The sequence below is a fragment of the Salvia splendens genome, chromosome 11, assembly GCF_004379255.2.
Source record: "Salvia splendens isolate huo1 chromosome 11, SspV2, whole genome shotgun sequence".
Taxonomy (NCBI): Eukaryota; Viridiplantae; Streptophyta; class Magnoliopsida; order Lamiales; family Lamiaceae; genus Salvia; species Salvia splendens.
Window position 1 is genome coordinate 34,673,104 of NC_056042.1, and position 15,910 is coordinate 34,689,013.

Here is a 15,910-nt window from a genome sequence, read left to right on the forward strand (position 1 = left end):
ATGTTTGAAAAATACGTCATATATTCTACTAACTCAGTCTCATTATATATTTTATTATAAAGTTATATAAAAGTGTGATTCATATTTTAAGAACTTTTTTCATATAGTAATTGGGCAATTTATGACGGACGAAGGCATACATCTACTTGAATGTGCTAGTAGTTTAAAATATATAAATTGAATCATATAGTACTATATGAGATTGTCCCCAAATCTTAACATGATGTAACACGAAAATTTCTGACGCTAGGGTAGCTCTAAAATGTAAAGAAACAATCGTCCAGAGATATGCATAGTTTATATATTTCTTTAAGCTGTCAAAGAAATTCAAGGCATGCATCTACTTGAATATGGTCTCTAAATTAGCCGAATCACTCACTGGCTGCAGCAAATCTGTCAATCGAAAAAGGGTTCAGGCCGGCAGTTCTTGAGTGCTCACGTCGAAAATCCATCACTTGGCATGCACTTCCTGCTTTGGTAGCATATTCTTTCTCCTCAATCTTAAGTTGAACGGGGTGCCTGCGGGGTGTGTAACTATACGTCAGAATTGCAATCGAAGAAGTTGTAGGCGGGAATGAAAACGTTGGTCTGGAAGAAAGTTTACCTCTTGAGCTTCTCGAGAAGAACTTCAATATCTCATCAATTATTATTACCTGCAGAACAAGTTTGGATATCAAACACAAGTTTATTACTGAAAAAGTGAGACTGCATGTGTCTTATTTCAGGATATTATTGGGGAGCCTAATCACAAAAATGTGGAATTAATGAATTATAAGAGGATAAATAAATTCTGTAGAGAGCATATGCTCACCGGAAAAGAAAGATATAAAACAACAGTGCACTCAGACCAACTCAAAGGCGCCACCTGCACAGAAAATTGCAGTTTTTAGTAACATCGGAAACACTAGAGATGGTTGGCTTATAAAAAAAGATGGAGAAGATCAACTTACTGAGAAGAGAGCTGATAAAGGTGCCACATAGAGGATCAGTGCATGAAGTAGCATTGTCAATACAATTGATCCGAGAAGCCATAAATTACTCCAAGGGGGGATGACTCTAGAAGTTGAGCACGAGCAGATTCAGCCATGTAAGAGTGTTTTTATTCGAAGTCACGACTTGGCCAAAAGTAGAAAGCTATGTACTAGAGAATGTATTACAGATGGGTACTTACAAGAGTGATTGGTTTTCACTGAGGTTGTTCAGTGCATTAAACATCTCAACGACAACAAGTACAGTCATTGAAACCGTTGACGGATGCTTATCACTAAACACAGTGCAAGAATAGCTTGTTTCCCTTGTGGAACAAGTGTCGAAATTCACCTGAAGTTTAAGAAACATTAGTCAAACAGGCATGTACCAAGTAGATACAAATTTTCATGAAGAATAAACAGGAAAGGATGGAGATTCCAGTAATGAAATATAATGAACAAGCTCAACTTCAATGTGATTGGCATGTGAAAATTGATAAAAATTGATTGGATATATACTTCAAAGGCCAATAGATGGTGTATTGTGGAACAGGATCTCTAAAAATTGATAAAATTGATTTGTTCTTGTTCACATCACACGACAGACCACTGAAGGAATTATTAAAATTTGTATGGTAAAAAATGAAAGTAAATCAGAAAGCAGCAAATATGAGTAGTGTAGAGGTTGAAGAGAAGAGAAGTTATCAACAAAGCCATGACATGGAAAACATTATAAGAAAGGGAACAAAGACGCTACACTGTTGCTCCGCGGAACTTACCAGTTCTGTATAGCTCAATTTAGGCCCATTATCAGAGTAAATGAACCACCACACAAATCCAGCAACGGTAGCAAGCCCGACATAAACTGCACCAGCCAATGTTGATTTTATTGACAGGATTATGATATTGCTAGATATAAAAAGAAAATGTTTGCATACTAAAACTAAGAACATCAGAATGCTGGGTATCAGAAATTTAGTCATACTTCCCAGTTCCTATTAATTTTCAATAACTCGGTATTCAATCTTGCAGTGCTCTCATAATCTCATTGCACATGCAGTTTAGAAGGCAATGTATATAAACGACTACCATTATATTGTTTCATGCGTAGCATTTCCATTAATATTCAAGTTGTTACATTTGTCCCGCAAATAAAATAAACATTTTCCAATTTGGCAAAAGCCCAACAATCGAGGTAAACATAAATAAAAAGATCCACTAATACCTCCAATAACTAAATAACGAAAGAATAGCCACCCGGAGACAACAGCTTCATTGACCTGGCATACAAACATGATGCAGAAAGATGAGAAAACCTCATTTCAAAAGAAATCTTGAATTATTGCAATGGTACACCGAGCAAACAAGTAATTGACATCATTTGCAGAGATTGCTGAAAGCTTAACATAATCACTCACACCTTATAGGTGTGTAGCTTATTCAAAACGGCTACTATAAGCTGAGGTTTCAGTGCAGTAACTAGTTATTTTCCATCTAGAAAACAGCTACTATAAGCTGATGTTTGATAAAAACAGGCATTTATACTGGCAAAAACATCAGTGTTGTTCGAACTAGTCGGTTTATTTGTTCGAAATGGATAACATAGAATGGAAAATGATACTTAGTAAAAACGGAACAAAGTATTAAAAGAATAAATTAATGATCCAGCTCTGGCATATAAAACGAAGCCTAACAATGCTTGAGTCACGAAGTACGAACTAATAAATCCACATTACCTTCCGAGGTTTTGCCTTCATAACATCAGAATCTGGTTTATTAAAGCCAATAGCAGTTGCAGGCAAGCCATCTGTTACCAAATTCACCCAGAGCAACTGGACCTGTAAAAAATTAAGAGGTAATATGAAACAAGTTTGAGGGTGGTAAAAAAGCATAATCATTCACAATATATCCATGCTAAGTCTGTGTAAAATAAAAGGATTCAAGGTGAGAGGGGAAAAGGATATTAAAGAAATGAGAATATGATAGTTTAAAATATCCCCCACCCCCAGAAATAGTTAGGGAATAAATGAGAAGGCAAACAAACTCACAGGCACAAGTGTGTCAGGGATGCCAAGTAGTGCAGCTACAAAAATGCAAACGACTTCACCAATATTGGATGATATCATGTATCTGATGAACTGTTTCGTGTTGTTGTAAATTGCCCTTCCTTCAGCAACAGCCTGATCAGAGAATAGTACATTGCTGACAAGTGGTAAAAATGAACAAAACAATGGAAGAAAATCAAAGGTGCAGATCTTACTGCAACAATTGTAGCAAAATTGTCATCTGACAAAACCATATCTGAAGCACTCTGTAAAATGAAATAAAATATTAATTCAGAAGGATGCATCCACTCAGTTTTAGCTAATTTTGAAAAGACAAAACAGCAGAATGATCTTTACCACTGTGAACATATAGCAATTCAATACATAGCACCTACCAGCTCTTGTCCAAGACTGAATAAAACAAAGATGGAGTTTCTTCTTAAAAGAGAATACCTTGGCTACTGCAGTGCCTGATCCCATGGAAATACCAATGTCTGCTTTCTTTAATGCAGGTGCATCGTTGACTCCATCTCCAGTCATTGCAACCTTTGAAAGCGAATCAGGTTACGAGTAGAGACCAATGATGTATATTAAATAACTGGGGACATTTATGAAGCGGAAGGACAGAACAACCTTAGGCATGCATTGAAACTGGTTAACAGTAATATCAACGTAAATAAATACATTAGGCTCACTGAACATAACCACTGGTTAAGTTATAGAAGAAAAAGAATTCATTGGTGACGTGAATTTGATATGGAGTGATAAGGCAGTTAAGAACCAGAGGATAAACAACTCGAAGATAAAGAATAGAAAATAACTCTCAAGCTTTAGTAAACAAGAACCAACAGAACTTGGAAATAAAATAGATAATAATCCTCTCACAGAGGCCTCGGTTTTCACCGCCTAATAACTTTGATCTCTCTGGATACATTCTTCAAACTCCCCTATGGAATATATAGGAGTGTAGTAGACAATAATCCCATCAAATTTGCTCTAATGAATTCAATTATTCAATCAATCCCTAATTTATTCAAATCCCATGAAATCCTAACTTACTTAATTTAAAACAAATTAAAAGATAATGCAATAGGCCTAGAAATCAGCAATCACTTGGATCCAATAACCATCCTTTCCATTCCTAGTAATCGATATCAGAATTTTTTTAATTTGGTGACATAACCAAGGCCACCATCAAGCAATCAACTATCATGAGGATATATCAGCAACAAGAGGAGATTCTGTCTAGCATGTCTGACCAAAATACCAAGACAAAAAATTGTATAAGCAAAGCATTGTGTTAACCAACACTAACAGAACTAAATCCTTAGCAGATCAATGTTCGTCCCTTTAACAAGCATCCAATCTGTAACTAGTCACAGTTCACCATGAAGTAAAATACACTATTCAGCTTAGCATATACTATTTCACTAGTCTGTTATAGACGGCTGAGGGACAGGAGTTGCAAGGTCAGAGTCAGAAAAGCCCTCAAAGTTATCCCCACAAAGAGAACTGTGCAGGTTGCATAAGTATTGCCACATATTCTGTCTTTCAGGGGAAAAAGAAAAAGTAAGGAAAAGCCACATGTTTACCACTTCATTTTGATGTTGCAATGATTCAACGAGCATCCTCTTGTGAGATGGTTCAACCCTAGAAAAACAATTGGAATATATTTATACTTTTCAAAAGTATGAAACAAACAAGAAGCTCGTGCAAATGGCCAAACGTGTAGCATGGGATACTTGTAATTGCAATATGAACCCCTTAGGAAATAAACATGGATGAAAACAAATGTGGGTAATACCGGGTGAAAATTGTCATTTTCTGCAATGCCATTGTCTTCTGCATGGCTGGAAGTTTCTCAAACTCGGAAGCAGTGTAGGAAACCCCCGAAAAGTCATCCAAGTGATCAAAAGCACCAATTCTTCGGCACAATGATTCAGCAGTAGTCTATATATCTCACAGGTCCACAAAATCTTGGTGAATTTCTAACAGAAAGATGATAACTCCAAGCAAGTTATGATAAGGATCACTGAACAAATAATCATGTCGCCCTACCTTGTTATCTCCTGTAACAACTATGACGCGTATGCCAGCAGTCATGCAAGAAAGAATAGCATCTCGTACTTCCGCCCTTGGTGGATCAAGCATGCCAACCTTTTTGTGTGTAAGACATAAGGATAAGAATGTTAGAATGGGAATGTGAAACTAATTATCAATTTAAAGTGACCACCCACATCAAACCACAGGTAACAAAATTGAACGAAGAATAACTTGTATCTGTAGATTCAACCACTATGTGACAAATTTTAAGGTATTTCGAATACAGCTTTCCCAGAAAAGAAATGTGCTATACAGAAGAGATAGCATACCAACCCAATAAATGTTAGATCGTTTTCATCCTCAAAGGACAGAGCTTGCTGCCCCAGAGGCATCCTTTTCAAGGCTAGAGCCAAGCATCTTAAAGTTTCATTTCCTGCAAAACTGACATAGACAAGAGATGGTGTCTTTCCATAAGAGCAATAATCATTACAGAGAAGACAGCGAACAGTTTGAGTAGCAGAATTATGTGAGATCAATAAATTTGAAGGCATATAGACAAGCTGCATTTTACAACAATGATTGATTAAACCAGAAATGAAAACTGAACAACAGGTTCTATAACTAGATAGGTGGTGTTTCATTCAGCCATGCATTTGATTAATGGTTCAACAACTGATACACACAAGAGAGAATGCGAATATTTCCTTGTTAATTTTGTTCTCAAGTTATCCGGCTTACAAAAAATTCTATTTATCGAAGTTCAAGAGATACAAATTTCCATTTCAACACAAATATAATAGAGGGAAAGTCAATTGGAAGATAAACCGAACCTGTGGAATTTTGACTCTATCTCTGCCCTGATTTCCGATGTTAGATGAACAGTCGAACCATCATCGTTGCACATAATATTTGTGCATCTAGGAAGAATACTCTCTGGAGCACCTTTTGAGAACATAATCTGTATCAGCTTCCGGTTACAAAGCACACTCATCATTTTTCGATCACGAGTGAACTCCAACACTGAAATCTGCAAGCATAAATATATTAGTTAAGCCCATACAACTTTTACATAAAATGCGAACAGTGAATGGTCTAACCAAGACAATGAAGTTTGCTTTTTTGAGAGACTTCTTTAACACATGCATGAACAAACCTTTTTGAATTGGTCCTCCCAATACCGATTACAGTATGATGCACGCTCATGCTTGGAGAGCATGTTGAGAGCTGAGGGCATAGAGTCGAAACCAGGAAGGCCAATCTGTTGAATATGATGAACTCGGAAAAATTAAACAGAAGAAGGCTGGTTCATTATTGAATGTAGAAAATCAAGTTGTAGCACTAGGTCCAGTACATAAGATTGCAACCAACCTTTTCAGCCAGTACCCGAAGGGCTACTTCAGTCGACTCACCAATCTTCTCATAACTTCTCTTATCTGGGTTGTATTGAATAACAGATTCATTGCAAAGGGAAGAGCACATTGCTGTGTGTAGAAGACAGTGAAAATTTGCTGGAAGCCCAAGCTGCATTAGGTCCAAGATAAATCTTCACTAAGTAGAACTCATAAATAAGTCAATAATAAACATGAAAGTTTTCATTATGTAACTATGATAAAGGCAAAATAAAAATAGAAAGTCAAAATCATGTCAAAAAAGTGAGAAGCTCAATATTGTAAAAAAAAACTGGCAGTGAGAAAGAGAATTTAGGAAAAGCGGGACTGGCGAAAGGCCGCCTAGAACCTAGACATGGCCAACAGAGAATTTGGAACAAACGGGAATCGCAAAGAGGTGCATGTGTCCTTTAATAAATTTTTTGTGATAATCAAGCAAGGAGCACAGGAGAATCTGGGACCATATGGAATAACAAAGTACAGAGTAGAAATATTTCAGACAACAGTCAGAAACATCAATACACTGTAGAAGATATCAAACTAAATAAAAATATGTTTATAAGAAAGAACGAATTTTCGAGATGAACAATGCTATTAAACTTTTAATTATTCAGCAAACACAAACCTAATGTTATGAGCAGAAAAACTACCTGCACATCTGTCCTGCTGTCAGAGATAGTACCTTCTGGAGCATATGTGGTGCCACTTACAGTGTATTCAGCTACAACAGGTACAACATTTGCAGAATGAAGCACAGACACCTATTAAGGGGAAGCAAATGTCATACCAAATATTAGTTCTTTAGGAAGGCTGACACAGTCTGCAATCAGCTTTCGATATCAAAATCGTAATGGATCTCACAATAATGGGCAACTCCTAGTGATCTGACTTAGCAATGTCATTTGAATCAACTTTTACAATGAAAGTAGTTGTAAGAAAATGGGCTGTACATACTACATATAAATGGTGCAAAGAAGTATATGCATACTTGAACACGTGGGCAGATTAACTGAAGCTTGATGGGGGAAAATATGAAAAAAGGAATAGGTCGGGCATTATGTGAAACCATAAGTGGTAAACAAGTGTAGAGAAATTTATCAAATAGTTAGCTTGTGAAAAACCTAATAAAGGAGAAATATTTCAAACCACATGTTCCCCCTTCTCAACCTCTGAGAAAATATAGCTAACAGGAAAATAAGTGAAGTCACGGAAGAATGAAGGATTTATTGTGTGTTAGCTGGTACCTTTGAGACAGACATCATATTAGTAGTCAGAGTACCAGTCTTGTCACTGCAAATCACTGTTGTACAGCCTAAGGTCTCCACTGATGGCAATGACCTTACTATAGCATTTAACCGAGCCATACGTTTCGTTCCAAGAGCTAGACACCTGTTAACACGCAGAGAAATTAAGATGTGTGAGGTGAAAAGCAAGCTGATTCTTAAGCAGGGATTTGAAACAATCAGCATTTCCTAAAAAACACAGGTGAAAATAAACTTTTCTATATCAGCAATTTTATTAAAACTACTGAGTGAAATTGTGAAAGTGAGACACTACTGAGTGAAAGTGTGAAAGTGAGACACTGAATGACCATCGTATCCAGCATACCTAAGACAATAACCTAGTAAAGCCATAGCCAAACTGCATGAGTCACAAAGTGATTTTTTTGCAAGTATGCCATAGGGCCTTAAATTTTTAGCAAGATGTATTCTCAAGGATACTAGAACAGATCAAGCACATTTATACTTTGATTTGTTGTATCTAAGACACTCAAGGGAGTAGAATACAACAAAAAAGAAAACTGATAGTATTACTGAGCAAAGGTGCCAATTTGTAAAGGCATATACTCAGAAATAGAACTACCAGGGTGTGCCCGATAAAAGTTCTCACAAATCCGTTTCAGTAATATAGCAAATCATACAGAGCAGGTAACACACAGAAACTTCAGTGATTTGTCCAGCAACTCATTAGCAAGGCCAATCTGAGGAAACCCTCCCACATTTGCCAACTCTTCTCAGGGAAAACAGTAAGAGAACACTGATGTACATATGGCATGTAATGTAAAATAGAATAAAGAACTAACGTTGTTACAACAGCAGGTAGCCCTTCAGGGATGGCTGCAACCGCAAGAGCAACTGCAATCTAGAAAACCAAATGTAAACAGTTTCATCAGAAACAAAGTTCAGAAGCTGATGCCAAAGAAATAAGAAGATTACATGAATTATTTGGATATAAATTAGATATGTCAAGTATTAGGTGTAGTTTCATGCAAGTGTGCAACCTCTTAAATGGATAAATGTCAATAGCCATCCAAACAATTAGAATTAAACATCAACATGCTTTAAAAAAAATAGGATTCAATACAGGATCAACTACATACCTTTTTATGGACTTCGTATTAAATTAGATGGTTCACAGCAAAATTATTATAGCATCCCATATGCAGTACATTTAATAAGACAGAAAGCCAGAAAGGAAAGGAAAGGAAAGTATAGAGAAAAAGAAGAAAGTCAAGAAAGGAGAGGAAACGAAAGGAAAGTATAGAGAAAAAGAAGAAAGTCAAAGAAATAGAGGAGAGGTTGAAAGTATGATTGAACGTGTTCTGGTTTCAGCACAATAAGTACACGCAAAATCATTGCATGGCCGATGCCATCAGTTAGTTTCAACACTAACTTCATACCCCAAACCCCCACCTCCAGCCTGGCAGCCGCTGGAAAGACTAAGTAAAACTTTCAGTGACCAAAACTCAAAAATTCATTTGTACAGCATCAGAACAAGAAAGATCATCCAAAATAAAATACAACAATATACCTTAAAGTAATGTATAGCGCCTCGTAAGAAGCCTCCATGGGCAGGATCACGAAAATGACCAATGTTAACAATCCAAACCAAGATGCATATGCCTGCAATAACCTAGATTGAGGAAATCATCTTAGAAGCCACAATATAGCCCTTTCGCACACTATAACATTCTAAACAGAAACAAGCAATCAGATTAAAATTAGCAGTAACATGTAGTTTCACCTTAGCCAAAAAAGTGCCAAATTCATCCAACTTCTTCTTCAGTGGTGTTGCTTCCTGCGTCAGAAAGTAGCCAAGTAAAGGAGATTAGGATTTCAAGTGTCCATGCATGAATACATTGCTAGAAGCATTTAATGCATGTCCACTGAAAATATTTACAAACAAGGTGAAGGTAGACCAAAAGATCATGTATGATCATTGTGACTATAGTCTGAAAGGCAACAAATGTTGATTTTGACTGCTTTCTGGCATTTTTTCAGCATGTTACAGAAATTGCCAGATGCTAAAGGCCAGATACACCCAATATATATTGCATAGGTAAACAAATAGTTAACCTGTTTACCAAAGAAACTGCTTTAGTAAAAGGATAAAAGTGCTCACATCTTCAGTGTTCAACATGGAATCACGTATACTTCCCATAGCAGTATTAGAGCCAACGCCAACAACAACTGCTCTTGCCCTTCCAGAAACTACAACTGTTCCCTGGAAAATAGTTGAAGGCAAATGTTGAATCCAAGAGCCGAACATATAAACTCTCAACTGCATTCTGATAGCTTCAAGAAAGATATATTGAAGTTCCAATGTCTTAGCACACATAACGAAGCAATTCAACCAACTTATGCAATAGTTCACTGCAAAGACAAGCATGAAACTAAACCACACAATTACCTGTCCCCTGCTATAAACACAAATAGGCAATAACCATAATGTTATAGTAAATGTTGACAGTACAAGGATCATAAGAACAAACATTTGGCTCCTACTATGAAATGAATACAAAGCTTTCAAGGTTTTACCGAGAATAGAATGTTTGTCTTGTCTTGGTATACAGCATTATTCACGTTGGTAGCATCCAGTTCTTTTTCCACAGAACAGCTCTCACCTTTGAGAGGTTCAATGAAGGTTGTTATTAACGTTAATCAGTATAAATGAGTAAAATGAGGAAAATATAGATCCGAGCAAGCAAAAGAAACTTTATATGCTCATTTTAGCATAGCAGTGAGTGGCAGCAAAGTGACAAAAAGCATCAGCATAATTCCAGCCATGAAAAACATTTAATGAACTAAACCTCAGGTGACCAATTCATATTTTAGCTCAACAATAGTTCGTCTAAAGAAGGCTCGTCAAATATAAACGAACCAAGAACAAGCTAGAAAATATTGAGCATTTCAACTCGACCTTATGAACAGATTCATTAGTAGGCTCCTGAGCTAGCTCAAAATGATATGAAACTAACAGTTTGACAATTTCATCTAGAATTATATAGAAATACAGAAATAAGCTTGTTTGTGAGGATAAATATATAGATTCCGGTAAATGTATCACACTTTTTTTCTGAAATATTATGCAATAAATCTCTTTAAAAATATAAAAATAATTAAATATAAATTTACATTTATAGGCATGTTTTGTGCTTTATTAGGCTTGAGTAAGCTAAAGAGATTGAATACGTTTGGAAATAATGCTCGAGCCTAGCACAATAAGCAACAAGTCAAACTCAAACAATCAAAAGCTCAGACTGGCTCAGGTCATTTATAAACGTGGATACTAGATACACATTTAGACCCGAAATGGAAAAGATCCTAGAGCTGGAGCATAAGATTTACGAAATTCGATATTACGATCACATGAGTAGATCCATTCATCAACCAGTTCAAATATTACAAGCACTAAATAGTAAATATTATAGCCACGAATCAAATAATGAAATACATAAGTATAACCATCAAAGTTCATCTGATAACTGGCACAAATAGACCCATTTAGGAGCAGATTTCAACAAATTTCCTTGGTCATGCCATTAACAAAACTGTTATATTGTCGGATGAGTTAATACTATTCATCATTCTTTTTCTTAGAAATGGAAGTACCTGTAAGAATTGCTTGATCAACACGTAATTGATCACTTAACATTTCTATCATCCTCATATCTGCTGGAATCTTGCATCCAACTGTGTGATTGACAAAAATTAGAAAGGGGAGAGGAGAGAGGGAAAGGGTGAGACGAGGTTATAACTCTCTGATCATATTTTCATAAAGTTGCAATTGTAGGGAAATATAAAAGTGATATGACTATCATACCGCTGACTTCTACAATATCTCCTGGTACAAGGTCCGGTGCCGGTAAGATAGAGAAACAACCTAACAGTTTATGAAAATGTGAATTATCTCGACCATTTATTAATCTTAAAAAAAGCTGTACAAGACTATTATCATAAATAAAATGACAGACTTCCATGATAATTGATACCCCCTCCTTCCCACTCTAAGTGAACCATTTTCCTTTTTGGGGTGTCCCACTCTAAATGACACATTTCTAAATATAGAATCATCACTCTCTCCACTTTTTCCCTCTCTCTTACTCTATTCTCTCCACTTAACTCACAAAACAACACTACATAAAATCCAATCCGGAATAGAAATGCTTCACTTAGAGCGGGACGGAGAGAGTATATCATAATAGTTTGCATTACCATTTCGTAGGACAGTTGCGACATCAGCTTGGTATGCACGTAGTTCCTGCATACCAACAATAGGTACTTAAACCAATGACATGTGATCTCGATATGAAGGAAGCTAAAGATTTGATATACATATTTCATGCTCTTTTGTCAATCTTGATGTTATTGTCACATGATCCCTCGAATGACTTGATCCTGAACCTTATTAATTCCTTGGAGAATGGAGATGCCTCATTAAATTTTGGATAAATGGGGGGAATGGTCAAAATCCTGGAGCAATACTTATTGCAGATAAGCCAGGCATAAGTAGGCTAGGTATCATTAGCATTTACAAATTGCTATTGTACCAGAAGCTTTTGGAAGAAGAAATCTCAACTTGCAGGATGTAAAAAATTTTACACATAAAATTTAAGTTTAGTAAGTGAAGAGTAGAGAAGCTAGCCTGAGACAGAAAGATGTACATTAACGTCTTAGTAATCCCAGCCATCTTTAATTTCTATATTAAGTACAAGCTTTTTCACTTCAAACATGGTTACAAGAGATCTAGTGCTGAAGAACCACTCTTTTGTCATAGTGATAACAGCCCTCAAAGTAAGTGCGTATGCGATTTGATATTAAAACATACATCTCTCCTACACGAAATAAACGAAGCCTAGAAAGTACACACTTTAATACTTAACAATATCAGGAACTTTCAAGCTTGAATTTGTTTATCTAGAATATTGATTCTTGTAATTCAGTTGTATCGAGTGTTAATTTCTTTTTCTTCTCCAATGTCCAAAATCTTGTTGAAAATTAAGACTAACCTCAAGGGCCTTCTCAGCATTTGTTTCCGTGATTACTCCTACAGCTGCATTTGCAGCCAATATCATGAGAATTACCTATCACATCAAATATGGGTGTAAGACACTCATTAGCATCTGATAAACATCCATCTAGATCATGTCCAAATGCAGCTGTAAATGGAATAATGGATGTAAATTGTAGTAACTGAGAAACATAATGATATCTTACTGAAGGCTCTAAGAAGGCAGATAACCCTGTCTCTCCATTAGCCAAGGCCAAAAGGAAGGAGACTATGGCAGCTACAATTAGGATCTTCACAAGTAAATCATCAAACTGTTTCAACACCAGTCGCCAAAAAGGAGTGCCTGTTCGCATCAATGTCAGAAATCAGTATCGTGATTGTCGTCCCGTTCAGCTAATACATGAAGCCCTTTTCGACTTCAGAATTGATTCAAACCAACAAAGCAAGGACGAGTTCATACAGCAAGTGTCCTTAGATTCGTGAAACGGGATATTCTCACAATCTATTATCAATAATGAGACAGATAAAGACACCTGTATCTTCTTTATAAATCACTAAGTCCAAGTATTTAAAGTTTAATGATTCATAGGTAAGTGTAATAGTGTATGAGAGGATATAAAACATATGCCTATGTCTTACAGTCCAATTTTCAACGGATTACACCAATCTAGCTAAAGGATTATAGTCCTTGACAACGAGGAAGGCAAACTTCACAGCAAATATAAAATTTATTGCTTTTTAAACCTCTGATTGACTGAGAAACAATGATGAGGATGCCAAATAATGTTATGTAAATATTAGTTTTAAGAGAAGGAATTATGCTAAATATTCCCCACCCCACAATACCACATAGCTTAGTTTTCCATTGACAAGCTTCATAAAAGATATCCATGTAATCAGGATTTGGTTCCTCCTTAGCTCAAGGTGATAAGCTAGCTCTAAATTCTTAAAAACAGATTTACAGTTTGGTTCTTGGGCTAGCTGCAGTTGATTTAACTAGATTTTAATAACCAAAAAAACAAAATGTGAAATCATTGCAGGGGGACAATACATGATATATATATGCCTAGCATGTACGTGTGTGAGTCTGGGACTCAGTTAGACTGCATCTATGTTTGTTGTGTCTGTGTGTGTGCCAGCATGAAAGAGAAGATAGTGAGAGTAGATTAGAGGTTGACGTACTTTTCTCCTGAGGTAGCACTGCAGCCGAGCATATAACATGCATCCAAAGTGCAACAAAAATGTCATTAGAGAGGATAATATACACATGATTATAGATCATCATCAATAAAACTGAAGTCAATAAGACCAAACTGCAATAAGTTTCAAATACTATTCGAAAATTGCTTAACATCATAATGCAATTATTCATCCAGGACTATCTTATTTAATACATTCAGAGAATTGACAACATCTACTAAAGTTCTTCTCTTTTGAATTCTGGATTCCATTTCTAGTCTTCTATTTTGTCCCTTTAGAGAAAATGCATTCTAAGTTTATTCCTTCTAGGTCACCTTCAAGAATTATAATTGTATAAGTATTCCTACATCTACAAAAAGAGGAAACAAGAAAAGATAAATATACTAAACTAGGATGACAAATGAAACACGAGTTCTCTAAGAGATCCCCAGACCAGTGTTTGCTCATGTAAACCTGATGTAATATGAACACCACGATTTGAAGTCAAAAGAGAGATTCAAGACATTGGTATATGTATCACTGAAAACTGCCCCCGGAATCCAGATATTCTCATACATGATACATCACACGATATTCCTATCTTCTCCTCAGAATCACCACCTGAGTTAGTAGGCCCTACACCCCCCTACCCAATATTCCATATCACTCATCAAAGTTATGATCTAGGGAATCCAACAATTTTCCACAATAAAGAAATCAGCTGAATCCAATTGCATGGAAGCCCCATGGTTACAGAAACCTGAGTTCTAAGTCATTTAGCAATTTCACTAGCATATAACCACATTTTCTGTTTCCACTCAGATCCCTTCGATGCAAATTCATCCAGGTAAACACCTTCACATCACATTGAACACTTACGAATGCAATTGATAAACCTTATGATGCCCTATTTTTTCTTGAAATATACTAATATAGTATAACTATAACAACAGACAATTATACGTGACACACTAACCATTTTTCCCATATGATCTACCATGCTCTGCAACCTGAAAAAACAAACATAGGGTGAATCACACTTCGTCTCGATTTAGTAGAACAGCTTATTCAATGTAAAAACCTGCATCAATCAAATCATGTTAAAGCAAGTATTACCTGGAAGTCCGTCAAGCCTCTGGTTGGGTCCACAGAAAAAAATTCCAAAACCTGTTCAAACAATCCCACCATCGTCTCAGTGAATTGCAGAAAACACAAACAAAACAAATTCACTTCACACTAACTGTGAAGATCGATAAAATTAAAAACAAATAAATTCCCAAAACTTTAACTGGACTCCATTACTCTGCTCTGCATTTTGCTTAATTGGTCTGAGAAAAGGGTAATGAAACCAATTTGATTCACACTAACTAACTGAGAAGCCAACCGAGGCAGATATTTACCATCACTAGCCCCCTCATATGCTAATTCTGAAGATTGATAAAACAAAATTAAAAAAAACCCAAAACTTTAGCTGAAATCCACTACTCTACACTGCATTGCTTAATTGATCAGAGACCGCAGCGAGTATTTGATGGTTTCAAAGCAAAAGTGCAATAAGCTAAGATGATCGAGTATCAATAAACTTCACCTCGCTAGCTGATCTGGCGTAGGCATCTTCCATTGCTGCTCCAGTATTTCTTCAAATTGCGATCAACCTTTCCGCCAGTGCTTGAAAACAGCTCGATTTCGTTTGGTCAAGTAAACAATAAAAAAGGAAAAGACGCAGGAAACGTGAAATTGAAGAGAGAGAGAGAGAGAGTTGAAAATGGGGATTTAGGGTTTACTGCGTTAGTTAGCGTGGGAGTTAGTGAAGGAGTGTGGTTGTGGCAGCAGATCTCACGTTTCCGGTAATCAATTCATGGTCTGAAAATAGGGAATGCTGTTTCTTTTTCCGGTAATTTCATTTTATATTTAGAGAATTCAAATTTGGTCCCTAAATTATCTGATTCTTATTAACACGGTCCCTAGAAAATATTAATATCATAGACCTCCATAA

The 15,910-nt window shown here is 36.2% G+C and overlaps 1 protein-coding gene across 1 annotated transcript; it reads right to left on the reverse strand.

The window, feature by feature from the left end:
- Positions 1–143: 143 nt before the first annotated feature.
- Positions 144–15,788, reverse strand: LOC121755223 (calcium-transporting ATPase 3, endoplasmic reticulum-type-like). Its single transcript, XM_042150506.1, has 34 exons — positions 15,503–15,788; positions 15,031–15,081; positions 14,891–14,924; positions 13,918–13,935; positions 12,942–13,078; positions 12,734–12,808; positions 11,940–11,985; positions 11,548–11,607; positions 11,337–11,417; positions 10,263–10,348; positions 9,847–9,948; positions 9,469–9,522; positions 9,256–9,357; positions 8,528–8,586; positions 7,689–7,833; positions 7,095–7,205; positions 6,425–6,577; positions 6,210–6,314; positions 5,887–6,083; positions 5,386–5,497; positions 5,072–5,170; positions 4,818–4,963; positions 4,606–4,663; positions 3,467–3,559; positions 3,229–3,279; positions 3,017–3,148; positions 2,705–2,806; positions 2,194–2,248; positions 1,748–1,833; positions 1,172–1,320; positions 951–1,056; positions 812–865; positions 605–653; positions 144–519 (listed from the first exon to the last, which is right to left on the reverse strand). The coding sequence occupies exons 1-34, from the start codon at positions 15,533–15,535 to the stop codon at positions 452–454; spliced, it is 3,009 nt and encodes a 1,002-aa protein (XP_042006440.1). The 5' UTR covers positions 15,536–15,788; the 3' UTR covers positions 144–451.
- Positions 15,789–15,910: the final 122 nt, after the last annotated feature.